We start from the raw sequence: 20,639 nt of genomic DNA, 5'->3' as shown, positions 1-20,639 counted from the left end.
AAGATAAATACAACTGATTTTTGTGTATTAATACTGAATCCTGACATAATACTGAGTTTAATAATTGGTTATAATATTTTATATCAATTCGTTAGGATTTTATACACTTATAATTATATCATTTCTGAACAAAGACAGTTTATTTCTTCATTTTATTTTTGTTTTTTTTAAATTTTTTTTACAATTAGTTGATGCACAATGCTACATTAGTTTTTATTTCCTCATATCCAATCTATATGCCTTCTCTTTCCTTTTCTTGTCTTATTGCACTGGCAAAATGGTAAAAGCAGGCATCTTTTGTTCTGTACTTGATCTTAGGGACAAGCATTCAATATTTCACCATTGAGAATGATTATAGCTTTAGGTTTTTCATGGTTGGCCTTTATCATATTGGGGGCATTTCTCTCTAATCCTAGTTTACTGGTGGTTTTTTATCATATATATGTTTTTTCAAATACTCATGTATCTATTGAAATGATCATATGATTTTTCATTTTATTATTTTAATATAGTGAATTGGATTGGGATAAATCCCACTTAATCATGGTGTATCATGCTTTTAATATACTATTTTGCTAGTTGTTTGTCCTAAAAAGGTGAGAGACAAATACTACATAATGAGAATAGGCTTTAGAGAACTCAGTGACTCCATCAAGTGTAATAAAATTTGCATTAAAGGGATCCCAGAAGAAGAAAGAGAAGTGGGGGGGTCAGAAAATGTATTTGAGGAAGTAATAGCTGGAAAATTCCCAAATCTGGGGAGGGAAAGAGATATCCAGAATCAGGAGGTACAGAGAGTCCCCCCCTCCAAATTCAACCCAAGGACGTCATCACCAAGACACATAGTAATTAAATTGGCAAAAAATAGTAATAAAGAAAGAATTTTAAATGTTGCAAGAAAAAAGAAGAAGGCTGCATACAAAGAAAAACCCATATGCCTGTCAGAGGAATTTTCAGCAGAAATTTTATATACCAGAAGGAAGTAGTCTAAATATTCAAAGTGCTGAAAGAAAAAAAAAATCTGCCGCCAAGAATACCTTATCCAGCAAGGCTATCATTCAGAATATAAGGAGAGATAGTTTCCCAGACAAACAAAAGTTAAGAGAATTCATGACCACTAAGCCAGACCTACAAAAAATGTTAAGGGGCATTCTGTAAGTGGAAACCAAAAACCATTACTAAGAGTATGAAAACCAGGAAAAACAAAAGCAAAAAATAATTAGTAATAGCTGTGAAAATCAGTCAAGACAAACACAAAATAAAAGGATATATGATACCAAATATCTGGAATGTGGAGGGCAGAGGAGTAAAGAATGAGTTCAGAATTAAGTGACCCACTGCTTAATATACACTGCTATAAGCAGATGTTACATATAAACTGAATGGTAACCACAAATCAAAAACAGTAAAAGATATGCAAATAATAGAGTAAGGAATCCAAGTATATCACTAAAGAAAAACAGAAACCATGGAAGAGAGGAGAAGAAAAGATAAGAGAAAAACTACAAAAACAACTACAAAGCAGATAAGGAAATGGCAATAAATACATATCATAAATAATTGCTTTGAATATAACGGACTAAATGTTCAATCAAAAGATAGTTTGACAGAGTGAATTAAAAAATAAAAGATGCAACTATATGCTGCCTACAAAATATTCATTTCAGACCTAAATACACCTGCACATTGAAAGTGAGGGGATAGAGAAATACTTATTACACAAGTGGATGTCAAAAGAAAGCCAGGTAGCAATACTTAAATCATACAAAATAGAAATCAAAATAAAGTCTATAAAAAGAGGAAAAGAAAGATAGTATATAATAATAAAGGGGACAATCCAACAAGAAGATATAAGAATTGTAAATATACATGCACCCAACATGGAGCATCCAAATATATAAAGCAGTTAATAATTAACATAAAGGAACTAATTGATAGTAATACAATAATAGTTGGGGATATTAACACCCCACTTACAGTGATCCACACAGAAAATCAACAAGAAAACAGTGGCTTTGAATGACACACTGGAATGGATGAATTTAACAGATATATTCAGAACATTCCATCCTAAAACAACAGAATACACATTCTTTTCATGTGCACGTTGGACATTCTCCAGAATAGATCACACACTGGTTCACAAATCAGGACTCAACAAATACAGAAAGATTGAGATCATATGATGCATCTTTTCAGACCACAACACTATGAAAATTGAAGTCAACCACAAGAAAAACATTGGAAAGACGAGAAATACATGGAGGTTAAAGAACATCTTACTAAAGAATGAATGCGTTAACCAGGAAATTAAGAAGAAATAAAAAAAAATACATGGACACAAATGAAAATGAAACAGGACACTCCAAAACCTCTGGGATGCAGCCAAAGTGGACATAAAAGGGAAGTATATAGCAATACAGGCCTTCCTCAAGAAGCAAGAAAAGACAGTCTCTTCAATAAGTGGTGCTTGGAAAATTGGACAGCTACATACAGAAGATTGAAACTGGACCATTCTTGGGGCAGGTGGGTGACTCAGTTGTTAAGCGTCTGCCTTTAGCTCAGGTCATGATCCCAGGGTTCTGGGATCAAGCCCTGCATCAGGCTCCCTGCTCAATGAGAAGCCTGCTGCTCCCTCTCCCACTCCCCGTGCTTGTGTTCCTCTTTCTCTGTCAAATAAATAAATAAATAAATAAATAAATAAATAAATAAATAAATAAAATCTTAAAAAAACTGGACCATTCTCTTACACCATACACAAAGATACTCAAAATGTATGAAAGACAATGTGAGACAGGAATCCATCAAAATCCTAGAGAAGAACATAGGCAGTAACCTCTTCGACACTGGCCACAGCAAGTTCTTTCAAGATACATCTCTAAAGGCAAGGGAAACAAAAGCAAAAATGAAGTTTTGGGACTTCATCAAGATAAAAAGCTTCTGCCCAGCAAAGGAAACAGTCAACAAAACTAAGAGACAACCCACGGAATAGGAGAAGATATTTGCAAATGACCTATCAGATAAAGGGCTGGTATCCAAGATCTATAAAGAACTTCTCAAACTCAACACCCAAAAAACAAATAATCCAGTCAAAAAATGGGCAGAAGACATGAAAAGACACTTCTTTGGTCTTCTTTGGAGACCAAAGAAGAAATACAAATGGCTAACAGACACATGAAAAAATGTTCAACATCACTAGCCATCAGGGAAATACAAATCAAAACCACAATAAGATACCACCTTACATCAGTTAGAATTGACAAAATTAACAAAACAGGAAAAAACAAATGTTGGTGAGGATGTGGAGAAAAGGGAGCCCTCTTACACTGTTGGTGAAAATACAAGCTGGAACAGCCACTCTGAAAAACAGTATGGAGGTTCCTCAAGATGTTGAAAAGAGAGCTACTCTATGACCCAACAATTGCACTACTAGGTATTTACCCCAAAGATACAGATGTAGTGAAAAGAAGGGGCATGTGCATCCCAATGTTCATAGCAGCAATGTCCACTATAGCCAAACTGTGGAAGGGGTTAAGATGTCCTTCAACAGATGAATGGATAAAGAAGTTGTGGTACATATATACAATGGAATATTACTCAGCCATCAGAAAAGATGAATGCCCACCATTTGCATTGACATGGATGGAACTGGAGGGTATTATGCTAAGTCAAATAAGTTAGTTAGAGAAAAACAATTATCATGTGGTTTCACTCATATGTGGAAGATAAGGAATAGCATGGAGGACCATAGAAGAAGGGAGGGAAAATGGAAGGCAGAGAAATCAGAGAGGGAGACGAACCATGAGAGACTCTGGACTGGGGGAAACAAACTGAGGGTTTCAGAGGGGAGGGGGTAGCCGGGTGATGGGTATTAAGGAGGACATGTGTTGTGATGAGCACTGGGTGTTATATGCAACTAATGAATCATTGAACACCAGATCAAAAACTAATGATATACAGTGGCTAACTGAACATGATAATAAAAAAAAGAATGAAACAAGTAAAATCTCAAATATGCAACCTAACCTTACACTTAAAGAAGCTAGAAAAAGAACAACAAAGGAAGCACAAAGCCAGCAGAAGAAAAGAAACAAAAAAGATGAGAGCAGAAATAAATGATATAGAAACAACAACAACAAAATATAATAGATCAATGAAAGCAGAAGCTGGTTCTTTGAAAAAATTAGTAAAATTGATAAACCACTAGCCAGATGCATCAAAAAGAAAGGGAAGTACCTAAATAAATAAAATCATACATGAGAGAGAAGAAACAACCAACACCACAGAAATGCAAATGGAAAAACATCCCATGCTCAATGGATTGGAAGAAAAACACTGTAAATGTCTATACTACCCAAAGCAATCTATACATTTAATGCAATCCCTATCAAAATACCACCAACATTTTTCATGGAGCTAGAACAAACAATCCTAAAATTTGTATGGAGCCACAAAAGACCCGGAATAGCCAAAGCAGTACTGAAAAAGAAAAGTAAAACTGGAAGCAACATGACTCTGGTCTTCAAGCTATATTACGAAGCTGTCATCATCAAGGCAGTGTGGTATGGCATAAAAACAGACACAGATCAGTTGAACAGAATAGGAAACACAGAAATGGACCCACAAGTGTATGATCAATCTAGTCTTCAACACAACAGGAAAGAATATCCAGTGGAAAAAAGATAGTCTCTTTAACGAATGGTGTTGTTAAAAACTGGACAGCAACATGCAGAAGAATGAAACTGGACCACTTTCTTACACCATACACAACAGTTAATTCAAAATTGATGAAAGACCTCAATGTGAGACAGGAAACCATCAAAATCCTAGAGGAGAGCACAGGCAGCAACCTCTTTGGCATTGCCTGTAGCAACTTGTTACTATACACATCTCTGGAGGCAAGGGTAGCAAAAGCAAAAGTGAACTCTTGGGACCTTATCAAGATAAAAAAGCTTCTGCACAGTGAAAGAAACAATCAACCAAATTAAAAGGCAACCTTCCGAATGAGAGAAGGTATTTGTAAATGACATATCTGATAAAGGGTTAGTGTCCCAAAATCTATAAAGAACTTACCAAACTCAACACCAAATAATCCAGTTAAAAACGGACAGAAGACATGAATAGACATTTTTTCCCCCAAAGAATACATACAGATGGTTAGCAGATAGATGAAAAAATGTTCATCATCATTTGTCATCAGGGTATACAAATCAAAACTACATTGAGATATCACCTCACACCTGCCAGAATAGCTAAAGTAAACAATACAGGAAACAACAGATGTTGGCAAGGGCATGGAAAAAAGGGGAAACCCTCTTACACTGACAGTGGGAATGCAAATTGGTGCAACCACTCTGGAAAACAGTAAGGAGGTTCCTCAAAAAGTTCACAATAGAACTACCCGAGGATCCAGCAGTTGCACTACTAAGTATTTACCCACAGTTTACATTAATACTAATTCAGATGGGTACATGCACCTGATGTTTATAGCAGCATTTTTACTGCTAGCCAAATTATGGAGGGTCCAAATATCCATTGACTGATGAATGGATAAAGAAGTATATATACATATGTGTGTGTATTTATATACATGTACAATGGAATATTACTCAGCCATAAAAAAGAACGAAATCTTTTCATTTGCAATGACATGGATGGAGCTAGAGAGTATTATTCTATGTGAAATAAACCAGAGGAAGACAAATACTATATGATTTCATTCATGTGTAATTTAAGAAACAAAACAGATGAACATAGGGAAGAAAAGAGGCAAACTGTAAAACTGACTCTTAACTATAGAGGACAAACTGAGGGTTGCTGGAGGAATGGTGGACGACGGGATGGGTTATATGGGTGATGGGTATTTAGGAGGGCACTTGTGATGAGCACTGGGTGTTGTATGTAAGTGATGAATCACTAAATCCTATTCATGAAGTGAATATTACACTGTATGTTAACTAACTGGAATTTAAATAAAAACTTGGAAGGAAAAAAAACTTTTAGAATTTCTTAAAAAAAAAGGAAGAGAGTTTTATTCAAACCCAAGTGAGGACAGCATCCCAAGATACACAGTCTTAACATGGAAGAAAGTACTCTGGAAAAGAAATGTTTATTAAGGGTTATATATGGTTTTTTGTTTCATCAAGAGTCACAAATCATCATGATGAAGGACATTTCAGAAAATTACAAACTTTATCTTATGCTTTTAGTATATACAAGGTTGTAGGCTTCAGAGCTATGGGAATGGAAGTTAGGGAGATTTTTACTCTTTAGTTTGAAGTATTTATTTTTTGGTTATTTGCTACAATGTGTACTCAGGCAAGATAAAGAGCACATACTTTGAAGTCTGCTGAAGTCATTCTGATTCTGATAAAAGTATAGCTTCCCTGGGAGCCCAGGAGCAGGGTCCACAAACATTAAAAGTTGAACATTTCTGGGGCACCTGGGTGGCTCAATCATTAAGCATCTGCCTTCGGCTCAGGTCATGATCCCAGGGTCCTGGGATTGAGCCCCGCATCAGGCTCCCTGCTCAGCAAGAAGCCTGCTTCTCCCTCTCCACTCTACCTGCTTGTGTTCCCTCTCTTGCTGCCTCTCTCTGTCAAATAAATAAAATCTTAAAAAAAAAAGTTGAACATTTCCTTTATCACTAGACAGGAAACAACAAACAAAATCCAAAACCAACAGAAAGAAGGAAATAACAAAGATGAGAGTAGAAATAGATGATATATTAATTAAAAAATCAATAGGACAGATCAGTGAAACATAGCTGGTTCTTTGAAAAGATCAACAAAATTGGTAAACCTTTAGCCAGACTCATCAGAGAGAGAGAGAGAGAGAGAGAGGACTCAAATAATTATAATCATAATTGAAAGAGGAAAAATAACAACCAACACCACAGAAATACAAACGATTGTGAAAAAAATATGAAAAACTATATGCCACCAAATTAGAGAACACAGAACAAATGGATAAATCCCTAGGAACACATAACCTACAAAAACTGAAACAGGAAGAAGTAAAAACATTGAACATACTGATTACCAGCAAGGAGACTGAGTCAGTAATCAAAAAAACTCCCAACAAACAAAGTCCAGGACCAGATGGCTTCACAGGAGAATTCTACCAAACATTTAAAGAAGAAGAAGAACATTTAAACTATTCCAAAAAATAGAAGAATAAGGAAAACTTCTAAATTCATTCTATGAGGGCAGTATCACCCTTACACCAAAACAAGATAAAGGCACCAGAGAGAGGAAGAGAGAGAGAGAGAGAGAACTACAGGCCAATATCCCTGATGAGTATACATGCAAAAATACTCAACAAAATATTAGTAAACCAAATCCAACAATATATTTAAAAAATATATTTACCACAATCAAGTGGGATTTATTCCTGGGATGCAACGGTGGTTCTATATTCTCAAATCAATCAACATGATATATCACATCAATAAGACAAAGGATAAAAACCATGTGATCATTTCAATAGATGCAGAAAAAGCATTTGACAAAGTACAATATCAAGTTATGATAAAAGCCTTCAGCAAAGTAGGTTTAGCAGGAACATATTTCAACATAATAAAAGCCATATTTGAAAAACTCACAGCTAACATCATACTCACTGGGAAGAAACTGAAAGCTTTCTTCCTAAGGTCAGGAACAAAATAAGGATGTCTTCTCTCACCATTTTTATTCAATGTATTACTGGAAGCCCTAGCTACAGCAGTTAAACAACAAAAAGAAATAAAAGACTTCCAAATGGGTAAGGAAGAAGTCACCACTTTTATTCAACGTATTACTGGAAGTCCTAACTACAGCAGTTAAACAACAAAAAGAAATAAAAGGCTTCCAAATAGGTAAGGAAGAAGTAAAACTTTCACTATTTGCAGATGCCATGGTACTCTATATAGAAAACCTGAAAGACTCCACCAAAAGCCTGCTAGAACTTATAAATGAATTCAGTGAAGTTGCAGGATGCAAAATCAATGTGCAGAAATCTGTTACATTTCTAAACACTAATAATGAAGAGGCAGAAAGAGAAATAAAGCAAACAATCTGATTTATAATTGCACCAAAAATAAGATAGCTAGGAATAAACCTAACCTAAGCGGTGAAAGACCTGTACTCTGAAAACTATAAAACACCAATGAAAGAAATTGAAGATGATACAAGGAAATGGAAAAACATTCCATGCTGTGGGTTGGAAGAATGAATATTGTTAAAATGTCTCCACTACCCAAAGCAATCTACATATTTAATGCAATCCATATGAAAATGCCAACAGCATTTTCCACACAACTAGAACAAATAATCCTGAAACTTATATGGAACCACAGAAGACCTCAAGTAGCCAAAGCAATTTTGAAAAAGGAAAGCAAAGCCGGAGTTATCACAATTCTAGAGTTCACTTTAAATTACAAAGTGATAGTAATCAAAACATTATGGTAGTAGCACAAAAATAGAAACATTGATCAATAGAACAGAATAGAAAACCCAGGAATAAGCCCATACTTACATGTTCAGTTAACCTTTAACAAAGCAGGAAAGAATATCCAATGGGAAAAAGATAGTTTCTTCAAAAAATGCTTTTGGGAAAACTGGTCAACTACATGCAAAAGAATGAAACTAGACCACTTTCTTACACCATACACAAAAATAAATTTAACATGTATTAAAGACCTAAATGTGTAAGACATGAAACCATAAAAATCCTAGAAGAGAGCACAGGCAGTATTGTCCCCGACATTAGCCGTAGCAACATTTTTCTAGGTATGTCACCTGAGGCAAGGGAAACCACAGCAAAAATAAACTATTGGGATTATCTCAAAATAAAAAGCTTCTGCACAGCTAAGGAAAGAGTCAACAAAAGTAAAAGGCAACCTACAGAATGGGAGAAGATATTTGCAAATGACATATCTGATAAAGAGTATCCAAATTATGTAAAAAAACTGATACAACTCATCACCCCAAAAGGTAAATAATCCAATTTAAAAATGGGCAGAACACATGAACAGACATTTCTTCAAAGAAGACATACAGATGGCCAACAGACAAATATCACTCATCATCAGGAAAATGCAAATCAAAACTACAATGAAATACCATCTCACCCCTATCAGACTGGCTAAAATAACACAAGAAACAACAGGTGCTGGCTAGGATGTAGAGAAAAAGGAACTCTTTTGCATTGTTGGTGGGAATGCAAACTGGTGCAGTCCCTGTGGAAGCAGTATGGAGGTTTCTCAAAAAGTTAAAATTGAACTACCCTATGATCCAATAATCACACTACCTGGTATTTACCCCAAAACTCTAAAAACATTAATTCAAAAGGATACATGCACGCCTACATTTATAGGAGCATTATTTACAATAGCCAAGATATGGAAGCCTACCAAGTGTCCCTCGATAGATAGATAAATGGATAAAGAATATGTGGTGTATAACACACACACACACACACACACACACATGAAATCTTGCCGTTTGCAAAGACATGGATGGAGATGGAGGATACAAGGCTAAGAGAATAAGTCAGAGAAAGACAAATACAATGTGATTTCACTCATATGTGAAATTTAGGAAACAAAGCAAATGAGCAATGGAAAAGAATAAAGAGAGACAGACCAAGAAACAGACTCTTACAATAGAGAACAAATTGATGGTTACCAGAGGGGAGGTGGGTTGGTGGATGGGTTAAATAGATGATGGGGATTAAGAAGTGCCTTTGTTGTGATGAGCACTGGGTGATGTATGGAATTGTTGAATCACTATATTGTACACCTGAAACTAACACTGTATGTTAACTAACGAATTAAAATAAAAACTTGGAAAAATAAAAAAATAAAATCCAATGCCAGAATTTTATTGTTGTAGTGTTTTCACTTTTGTCAGGAGCAGTGTTCTGTCATTACCCTTTTTTAATAGAATTTCACTACTATTCCTACTTATTTTTTCTATACAAATGTTTACAGTTTGTCTACTTCCCAAATAATTATTTTATTATTAAATTCTGAATCAATTTAGGAAAGATTGACATTGTCACCGTTTTAATATTCCTACGTAAGGACAGGATCTTTATTTTCATTTCTCCAAAACTTCTTTTGGAATTCTCAGTAGACTTTTTTTTTCTCTCCATTTTTCCTGTGCTCATAGCAAGATGGATTCTGGATATACTCCGAGTATTGTAACAACCACCTGGATGCCTGCATGGAACTCTCCAAACTAATGAAGGACAGCCGCTACCAGCACTTCTTTGAGGCCTGTCGCCTCTTGCAGCAGATGATCGACATTGCTATTGATGGTTTCCTTTTGACTCCAGTGCAGAAGATCTGCAAGTATCCCTTACAACTGGCTGAGCTCCTCAAATATACCGCCCAGGACCACAGGTAAAAGATAGAGAGAAGCAGGAGTTAGGAAAGCCTCATCTACATGTTGGTCTTTATTAAGAATATATGTCCTTTAGCTTTTTCTGAGCTTCCTTCTGTTAACTTATCTTCACAATGGGATGGTGATATATTTTTGCTTACCTCATAAGGTTATTGTGTGTAAAGCAGAAGAATGCTTGTAAGAGTTTCTTATAAACCTGGGAATCACTATGCACAAAAAATCAGTATGCACCATTATTGCACGACTTACACCCTGCCTTCAGGGAGCTTAGCTGTGTCCTTAGACCTAAATTTAGCTAAGTGAAATAATCCAGATGGAATAATTGTTCAGCTGTCTATTCTGCTCTGTTTGTGTGATAGATTCAATACCCTAATAATAGCCTGCATAACTTGTAGTGACCTTAGATTTATTCTGCAAGGCTATATCCCTGGTATTCTTTAGTCTTTTCCACCCTCCTCTGCCTCATCCCAACTCTACCTTCCCTTTAGACTCAGAGCATGACTGGGAGGCAAACAGACTTGAGACTTCTCCTGAAGCTTTTTTTTTTTAAATTTTTCAGTATTTTTTAAGAAAACCAACCCAAAAATGACCAAGAAACTTAGCTCTCTCTAAATGGAAATGACCTACCAGTAAATGATCCTACCAGTAAGGTATATGCTGAGAGTCATCTCCAACAATGAATGAACCACCCCCCACTCTTTCACATGCTTTATTTTATAACCTAGAGTCCTCAGCCTTTTTATAACCTGCCTTTAATTAGTATTAAATTCCTGATCTTTGACTTATTCAGCTCTCTTCCTGATTGAACCCTCCAAGAAGAAAGAAGACTTCTGTCCAGTTTCCCTTAGCTTTCTACCTAATTCTCATTAGACCCACTTCCTACTTTCACTTGGCTCCATTACCTGGTTTCCTTGGAGCTGACTTCCAGACCTAGTTGTGTAAAGCCACAGGTATGGGCCAGTTGGTTTTGTTTATGCTAAGCTCAAGGCCAATCCCTGGGTTCATTTTTAAGTTGATGGTGTTTCTTTAGCAAATCATGGTCATGTGCTTCAGTTTCCAGAGCCTTGGACAAATTTCAGATTTGAATCCAAATGTGGTAACACTTGTGTGAGAATGCCACCAGTGGTAGCTCTGCCTGCCATGATGTGTTGGTTATGAGGGAGGCAGATGGTGAAGGACCTTACCCAAAAGGACTCTGTTCCCTTCTCCCTGAGTCTGTTTACTAGCTGGGGGATAGTGGGCATATTCATTAGAAATGAAATTTGCAGGTGACTAAATGTTATTTTAGAAGACTTAATACAGACAATTGCTAGAACTGAGTCCCAAGTTTTCTAAGGATACAGTTTCTTGTGAGAGCTAATAGGACACTGAAGAACTTCCACTAAAATTAGAATATTTTAAAAATAAAAATGGAAAATATTTATGGCACCTAAAATGGAAAGCCCTTAAAGGAAGGTCTTCTAGTCAGACTTCCTCATTTTATGGCTAGAAAGACTGAGGCCCAGAAAGCAAGTCCGTGTGGCAAAGCAGTGACTCGAAGTGTGGACAGTGGTCTGGGAACCTAGCTTTGTAAAGAGCCCTCCAGGTAATTTTCATGCCCAAAAAGATTTATGAGCCATTGTACTAGGCAGTCTGGAAGGCCTCTTCCAGTTCTGCCAGCCCATGATGTCATGAGCCTAAATTACCTCCACAGTTATACTTCATGGTGCTAAATGACCAGAAGTGATCATTATTGTACATAAATCTCAGAGGAGCAACCTTCGGACCAATGGTTTTAAAACCGGGATATTCAAAGAGTGGTTCTCAAATGTCTTTATATTACAGCTCATCTCTCATCAACACCTACTCCTGAGTATCTGTTTCATGGAATCTAGCAGGAGACTCTAAAAATCATACTTGTGGACTGATATTAATAGGTAAATTATATATTGCACAATTGCTTTCAAGAGCCCCAGAAAGACCATTTTCAAAGCACAGCCCAAAACTGTGTGAGTTTCTTAAGCCAAAACAACCCCAGGACCTTATTGAGTTTAGTGAGAGCCAGTAAGATAGGATATCTACCTGGGATTTGCCATCCTTATGGTCCTTCACCTTGTTATTAGAGTCCCTGCCTCAAGGTCTTCTTGCCCTCTGGGTCCCTATTTCCCCCTCTTTCTACCCCTTGAGCTCCAGAATGCTGAGAGAGTGGCTCAGGTATTGGGAAGATACATGAATACCTGTCCTCCTTCAGGGTGACAGTCCCAGTGTCGGTCCCAGCACTGTCTCCAGGCCATGGGGCACCTCTTTTGGCCGGCTTCAGGGAGCTGTATTAAGGTGACAGCTCCTGTGATGCATGTCAGAGTAGCTTGGATTTGAAGTCAATTAGAGGCTGCTGCCAGCTAGAAGGCTTAGTCAAATAGGTGTTTGGATAAGTAGGTCTGAAATGTAAGCACTCAGAGTGGCCTCTAAGGGAGAAGATTAGGTGGATAGAGAGTAATAAATGGATAATAATACTGCCTTTGCTTACAGAAGGGTGATGTGTCCCCACCCTGCTTTCCAACCTTTCTTAAGTTGACAGGAAGGAAGACTGTGTAAGAGGGAGGTTAGCTGACATGTCTGGAACAAGACAATCTTGGTTCAGTAGATCTTATCAAGGGGTTGGGCCCAGACCTCATCTGAAGGCCTGGGGGCTCTGAGCAGGGTTTAGGTAAGACCACAACTATTCACTTCTTCTCTCACCCACTCCTAAAGCTAGTGGGGCAGGTTAAAAATGGGGACCTTCCCCCTCTAACCATTGTAAGAAAGGCAGCTAAAAATGGCAAAGGTTGAATGACAGTATGGCACAGTGACCATAATGAATCCATGGCTGAGTAGTACATGGGGTCAGAGGTAATAGGCATTCTCATTCCAGTGCTGTCCAATGGAACTTTCTACAATAATATAAATGTTTTATATCTGTGCTGTCCAGTGTAGGAGCCACTGGCTACATATGACTATTGAGTACTGAGAAATGTAGCTGATGCAACTGAAGTACTAAATTTTTAACTATATTTAATTTTAAATAAATGTGGCTAATGGCTACCATATTGGACAGTGTAATTTTATGCTTTACCTTCCCCAAAGTGGCTTAAGTCATTTTCCTGGTGCCTTCAAACCAGAAAGAGGAATGGCATGGGAGATAGTAAATGGGCCCAAAGAACAGGGGCACTTATTTATGTTAGCAACTTCTACACTGCACCTACCCCTTCTGTCATCACCCTACTCTGCTTCCAAATGGCAGGCTCAGATAACCTTGCCAGAGAGAAACTTTAATAGTCATACAGAGCCCAATAGCTTGCCCATAGGCTGAAGCAAGTAACTGTAAAAAGATAAAATATAACAAGAACAAATGTTAGAATGGCTAAAATTAACAAGACAGGAAACAAAAATTTTGGTGAGGATGTGGAGAAAGGGGAACCCTCTTATACTGTTGATGGGAATGCAAGCTGGTACAGCCACTCTGGAAAACAGTATGGAGGTGCCTCAAAAAGTTAAAAATAGGACTAACCTACGACCCAGCAATTGTACTACTGGGTATTTACCCCAAAGACACAGATGTAGTGAAAAGAAGGGACACCTGCACCCCAATGTTCCTAGCAGCAATAGCCAAACTGTGGAAGGAGCCAAGATGTCCTTCAATAGATGAGTGGATAAAGAAGTTGTGGTTCAGGGATACCTGGGTGGCTCAGTCAGTTAAGCGTCTGCTTTCGGCTTAGGTCAAGATCCCAGGGTCCTGGGATTGAGCCCCATGTTGGGCTCTCTGCTCAGTGGGAGCCTGCTTCTCCCTCTCCCTGCTGCTCCCCCTGCTTGTACTCTCTGTCAAATAAATAAATAAAATCTTAATAATAGGAAGTTGTGGTTCATATATACAATGGAATATTACTCAGCCATCAGAAAGGATGAATACCTACCATTTACATTGACATGGATGGAACTGGAAGGTATTACACTCAGTGAAATAAGTCAGTCAGAGAAAGACAATTATCATATGGTTTCACTCATGTGTGGAATATAAGGAATAGTGCAGAGGATCATAGGGGAAGGGAGGGAAAACTGAATGGGAAGAAATCAGAGAGGGAGACAAACCATGAGAGACTCGACTCCGGGAAACAAACTGAGGGTTGCGGAAAGGGAGATGGGTTAGGGGGATGGGGTAACTGAGTGATGGACATTAAGGAGGGCACACGATGTGATGAGCACTGGGTGTTATAGGCAACTAATGAATCATTGAACACCACATCAACAACTAATGATGTACTATATGTTGGCTAATTGAATTTTTAAAAGAACAAATATAAGATTTTGCAGTTTGGTCTAAGAAATCAAGAGGGAGACAGAGTTCACGGACAGGTTTAGAGAGATGCAGCTTCTAGGCAGCCTATCTTTTAAATATTTATTTATTTCAGAGAGAGAGAGAGAGAGAAAGCAGGGGGAAGGGCAGAGGGAGAAGCAGACTCCCTGCTGAGCAGGGAGCCTGATGTGGGGCTTGATCCCAGGACCCTGGGATCATGACCCGAGCTGAAGGCAGACACTTAACCCACTGAGCCACCCAGGTGCCCCTAGACAGCATAATTTAAAGAGACTTGGGAAGCATTAGTCAACCATGAGTTCAAAAGTCAGTAGTTGGATCCAGAAGAAAAACTGGTAATAGCTAACATTTATTAAGGCTCAGAATAAATAAGAATTTAAGAGGTTGTTTTTTTTTTTAAACAAAGTTGTCTTGAGACAGAATAAACTGGTTAGGATGTATAGTGAGCCTCCCATCACTGGAGGTGATAAAATTTAGTAGCACTTGAAGACTATGGTCTGGCAGGTGTTCACAAAATACAGGGAGGCCGTCTAAGAGGAAGTACTACATGGTGTGTGACTTGGCAGTTAGAACTGCCTTTTCTGTGCCTCTGATTTGTCAACCACCCCACACTTCAATGCATTAGGAAAGAAAAAAACAGTTGCTGTGTATCTTTTTTCCCTCCTTTCTTTTTTCTAATTAGTGCTGGGACAGTGAGCAGGTTAATGACCGCAAAATATGTTTAGCTTTTCTAAGGAAAGGTTAGTTAAGATTGAATCATAATTCATCCTCTTGCCCTCTCAGTCTATTGTAGCTCCACCAAATGGCTGGGATCTCACTTTCAATCTGCCTTTCACAGGGACCATTTGATTGGAAATCAGATCAGACAAGCAGAGAAAACTGGGCAGGATGGTATAACCTTCAAGTAGGCCATCCAAAGTCCCAGGAAACTGGGCCTAAAAGTTGCACTTCTGTGACTAGAGGTTTTGAGAGGTAACCCATGTGGTGTCTAGAGAAATGTTTGCTTTGTACTAATAATACTGCTAACATTCACAATAGGCCAAGAGTAAAAAGGTTTATGTGGATGATTAAGCCCTCAACAGACCCTCCTGTAATTCTCCCATTTCACATATGAAGAAACTGAGTCATTGAGAGAGTCAGTGAGACTTGCCAAAGACCAGTTTTGTCAGTGACAAAACTAGGGTTTGAGCCCAAAGAGTATGGATCCAGAGTCTGTTCTTAAACACTGTGCTACATCCTATCTGTATATCGTACTGGAGGAAAAGAGTAGATACTATTTCACAATGACTTTGGGCAGAGTTCCCTAGAAATAAGTGGTAGAAGGAATAGTAAAGCTCTGGACCATGCCATGTATAAGGTTCCCTTCTTGATCCTTGGCTGGTTGTATCAGATTGGATGCAAAAATAATGCTATAAGGGTGGGTTAGCCTGGTGATGGGTATTAAAGAGGGCACGTTCTGCGTGGAGCACTGGGTGTTATGCACAAACAATGAATCATGGCATACTACATCAAAAACTAATGATGTAATGTATGGTGATTAACATAACAATAACAAAAATTTAAAGAAAAATAATGCTATAAGAAAGATAGGAGTCTATTTCCCTTTCATGTAAAAAAAATGTCTGCAGGTAGGCAGTCCATGACTGCTATGGTAGCTCTATGGTCATCAAAAACTTGGGCTCCTTCCAACTTTCTGTTATCCTATCCCTAGGAGTAGGGACTTTTTCTTATGGTCCAAGATAGCTGCTAGAACTTCAACCATCACATCTACATTCCAAGCATCAAGATTGAGTAAGGGGTAAAGAAGCATTAGCTATCTTCCTTAAAGGAGGTTTCTGAAAATATCTTCCCCAAATTTCTATTTGCATATCACTGGACTAATCACATAGTCACCCCTTATTGTAAAGAAAGATAGGAAATGTAATCTTTTACTCCATGTGACATGGGTTCCATCTGAAAATCAGGGCTCTGTTACTAAGTAGGAAGAGAAGAATGGATGTTAGGGTTGGCACCCAACACATCAGTTCTCTAACACATTGATACATCCAACTTGTACTTTTGTGTCTTCACAGTGACTACAGGTATGTGGCAGCTGCTCTGGCTGTCATGAGAAACGTGACTCAGCAGATCAATGAGCGCAAGCGGCGTTTGGAGAATATTGACAAGATTGCCCAGTGGCAGGCATCTGTCCTAGACTGGGAGGTAGGATCTTTATGAACAGGGGTACTGGGGAATCTGAATAGCTTAGCTAGGACATCACATCTTAGCCTAAGATGAATGAAAAGGAATTAAATTTAAAGAGCAGCAGAAAGGATTTAGATTAGAGCCAAGGCAAAACTTTCTACTAATGAGAGGTGTTGTGTACTTGAATAGCTTTCTAAGAAGGTTGGAGAAATCTTTAAGGCAACACTTCATTGAGAAAGAAAAAGGTTCATGTCTTTGGGTGTTGCCAGGAAAAAATTGGATTGAATCAATAGACTTTCAAGCTTCTTTCCAGTCCTGGAGTTTTATCACCACCAGGTGAACACTTGGATAAGAAGTGGTATGTACTAATCCACTCCCAGACACAGAATATAAAGTTGGTTCTCTTGTGCAGGCCAGCCAACATACTTCTTTTTTCCATTGGTGAGATTACCTTGCCCTGACACATTTGCTTGGTCTACCCAAGCTTGCACACTTGAGGCCAAGGTCATCATTCCTGCCCAGTCGACACACCAAATTCTGTTTTTTATCATTTGCTTATAAAGTTAATTCCTGACAGCCCCCTATTTCATTGGAAACAGCCACAACTTCTCTGAACTCAGAAAGTCTTCAGTGAATGAAGTCACTAAAGGCTTCCTTTTCTAGATACTCACTTCCAGAGGATATATACAACCTAATAAATGAAGATTTTGCTTCTATTTATGCCACTGCTCTGTTGAGGTTCTTGGGTTTCTGTTCAATAGAAACAGAGGCATGCATTATAAGGTGTCATAGGTATGTGTGTTGAGTACACCATTTAGTGTTTGTCTCTTGTGCCCACCAAGAGAACCAGGGGCCATGGCATTTCATATTTATCTCTCAAACCCAAATTGTGAAATCTGATAGCCTACAGGCTAACATAACCGAGATGGGAAAGGCTGGTCACTCTACCAGGGAGGGGGCAGTAAACTTAAGCTTCATAGTTGCAGTGCAGAAGTTGAACCAGTTCCCTATTCCATTTGCCTCAACTCTGGTATCATTTCCTATGATTGAGAAGTAGTATCTCCCTAACATTTCAAGCAGTAGTACATTCTAAGAAGATTAAGCATCAGCCTTGCAAACAACTATTTTACCAAAGTCCAGAAAAAATCATCTTTCATTTATTCTGCTACCTCTGATCCTTTTTAATGTAGATGGCTGGAAAAGACCACAATTCTGAGCATTTGGCATATTTTTAGTCTTATTTAAAGGATAACGTCCCCATAAGAGTAGAAAAAAAGGAGTGATTTTTTGAGATGAAGAGAAAGGAGTGAATCTATATAAAGAGACCGTATTGCTCATAAGAGGAAACCAACACTGGCCCAAACTTATTAGTGAATCATGGTTCCTCCTTCCCTTGTGTCTGGCTTACTTTGGTTAGTTGCCTGATCAGAAGCAGAAGGCTAGACCAAATGACCTCTAGCAAGCCCATCAACTCCAAGGGACTCTGAAATTGTGGCTGATTAACAGGCCTCTTTCTCTCTACTCCTGCAGGGTTCTCTGTAAAAAGGAGGTTCCCAGCAGCAGTTGTCTTCATATTCCCTGGAACATCTTCCTTCTTCCTAATGCCTGGAATATCTAATTCCTCCATATGCTCTTCCAGTCCTTGAAGGTAGAGCCATGGAGGACCAACAATAGCTTGAAATTCCTTGGCCTATCCAGGGAGCCTTATTAATACCAAACTCGAAGACACTGAATTATGATTTAAAGACTCAGCATCTAAAAAGGAATTTCATGTGTTTTTGTCTAGAAGTGGGGGGTGGGAAACAAAAAGACAATTTTGAGCCAGGATTGATGGGAGAACAATTACTCTCTGCCTCCTTTGTTAGCATGATTGATTGGGTCTTCTAATCAACCAAGCCCATATGTACAACCCTGACACCCTGCTGCTTGGTGAAGCCCTTCATCTAATTTGGCAAGAAGAAAAATTCCTCATGGTTCCCTTTTCAGACTCTGGGGTCACCGTGGAACTTACTAGCTCTAGAGGGGTTGTCTTCTAGGAAGCTTTTCTCCAGCGAATCCTGTTGGGTGCATTTCAGAGGGCAGGCCTAAAGTGTCTTATGTTTGTCATATCTAGTCTTCAAGACAGTCACCAGGGCTTTTAGGCAACTACCCTTTCCATCAACAATTCTGGCATGTACACATACACACACACACACACACACACACACACACACACACACACACACACACATTGTAATGATGGTGGAAGTCTGAGAAGCCTATTCCTGACCAAGAGCACAAAGCTAAAATTTTAATCTGGTCTCCAGATTCTCTCTGTGGTATTCTTTTCTCTGCTGCACTACATACTCTTTCAACCTTCTGCTTCCCACACCCCAGTTGCTTTCCTTTGTGATACTGCAGGGACTTGTTTTTGCAGTAAAGGGTCCATATCTAAGCAAGGCAGTAAGACTTCCTTGGGGGGAATATCCAAACCCTAGTATGGCTAAAGGTGGATGAGTGCTGGAGGACCATCTCCAAAAGGCAATAGGACATATCCACTCCATGGCTTGCTAACTATTGACATAAGTAGTCAAACCTCACTGGTTCCCTGGTATAGGTTCTTTGTATATTCGACTTGTCCAAGCAGTTGCACAAGCAAAGAGAGGTCCTCCCAACTTGCTGAGGGCTAGTGTGGACAAGCCTTGCAAATCAAGAAAATGATTTCTTGCCCTCCCCCAAATGTTTGAACAAACAGGGTGGCTGTCAAAGCATCCACATAATAATTTCAGCTTAATTTATCAAATTAAAAAGAAGAGTCATAGGGGAAATCTTCTGAGCTTAATCTCCTTTGAAGAGGAATTGGGAAAGAGGGTTGGGGATTGGCAGCATACAGGCAATTGGTACCTACTCAGTAAATCAGAACATCTGGCTAGAGAGTAGGAGGCCTTGTATTATAGCCAGATCTGACCCTGCCTCAACTTATTCCATAAATATTCAGGATATTTTTGTTCAATTCCAGTTATCATCCTTGCTCCCTCCCCCACCATGAGGACTAGAGTTCATGAAGTACCCCCTGTTCTGTCCCATATCCCAGGGCTCCTAAAAATTAAATGGATGAGTGAAAATATCACCCATACCTCAAAGTAATAATCAATACCTTAGAGTGGCTTAGGGGAGCAACAGGGAGAAGAACCTGTTCTCACAGACCACAGTTTCAGGGAAATTTACATTTCTAATTTCTCTGATGCTTATGTTTGGTTGAACTGTCACATTGCTGCCTTTAACACTCATTAGATCCACTTGAAAGGAAGGGAAAAGGAATATATCCCTGGCAGCTTCCTTTAAATCTCCCCCCCCGGAGATTTTTACCAGGAGCCCAGATTTGTAGGTCATGTTTGGGAATTTGACTGTATATGATTGTGGTGGCACCCCTCCCCTAACAGCCTGCTTGTGTAATATCCAAAGGCCTGTTCCAGTTTACCACTGGATAATTGAATCCAAAAGTTGGAGGAAACACAAATACCCAATGTGATGGAAGCAGAAAAAGTATCTGTTTAGAAGCTGAGGTGGCTTGATGAGGCATACTTCTGGGACAAGGAGTTTGTTATTTCCCTGCCGTCCTGTCAATAGGCAGCATTGAAAATGAACTGTATGAAAATTAGGGCATTTCCATTGTCCTTCTTTCCCTGGATCTGTTCAGGCTACAACCTCACATCAGAACAATCAGCCTATAACTAGAATGGGGTGTTGGGCATTGGGCTATT

The 20,639-nt window shown here is 38.6% G+C and overlaps 1 protein-coding gene across 2 annotated transcripts in view; it reads left to right on the top strand.

Annotated features, from left to right (window-relative positions):
- The window catches only part of ARHGEF9 (Cdc42 guanine nucleotide exchange factor 9), a 150,481-nt gene that overhangs the window by 75,705 nt on the left and 54,137 nt on the right, over positions 1-20,639 (top strand). For both annotated transcript variants that reach the window (XM_088029009.1, XM_028126593.1), the window contains exons 4-5: positions 10,152-10,384; positions 16,785-16,914. In XM_088029009.1, coding sequence (XP_087885135.1) covers positions 10,152-10,384; positions 16,785-16,914 — 363 coding nt within the window. The remainder of the gene's footprint in view (positions 1-10,151; positions 10,385-16,784; positions 16,915-20,639) is intronic.

The sequence above is a fragment of the Eumetopias jubatus genome, unplaced genomic scaffold, assembly GCF_037043125.1.
Source record: "Eumetopias jubatus isolate StellerSeaLion01/CBP00866 unplaced genomic scaffold, mEumJub1_p1.0 scaffold_11, whole genome shotgun sequence".
Classification (NCBI taxonomy): domain Eukaryota; kingdom Metazoa; phylum Chordata; class Mammalia; order Carnivora; family Otariidae; genus Eumetopias; species Eumetopias jubatus.
Note: the sequence above shows the minus strand (reverse complement) of the source record. Positions and strands in the feature narration are given on the sequence as shown.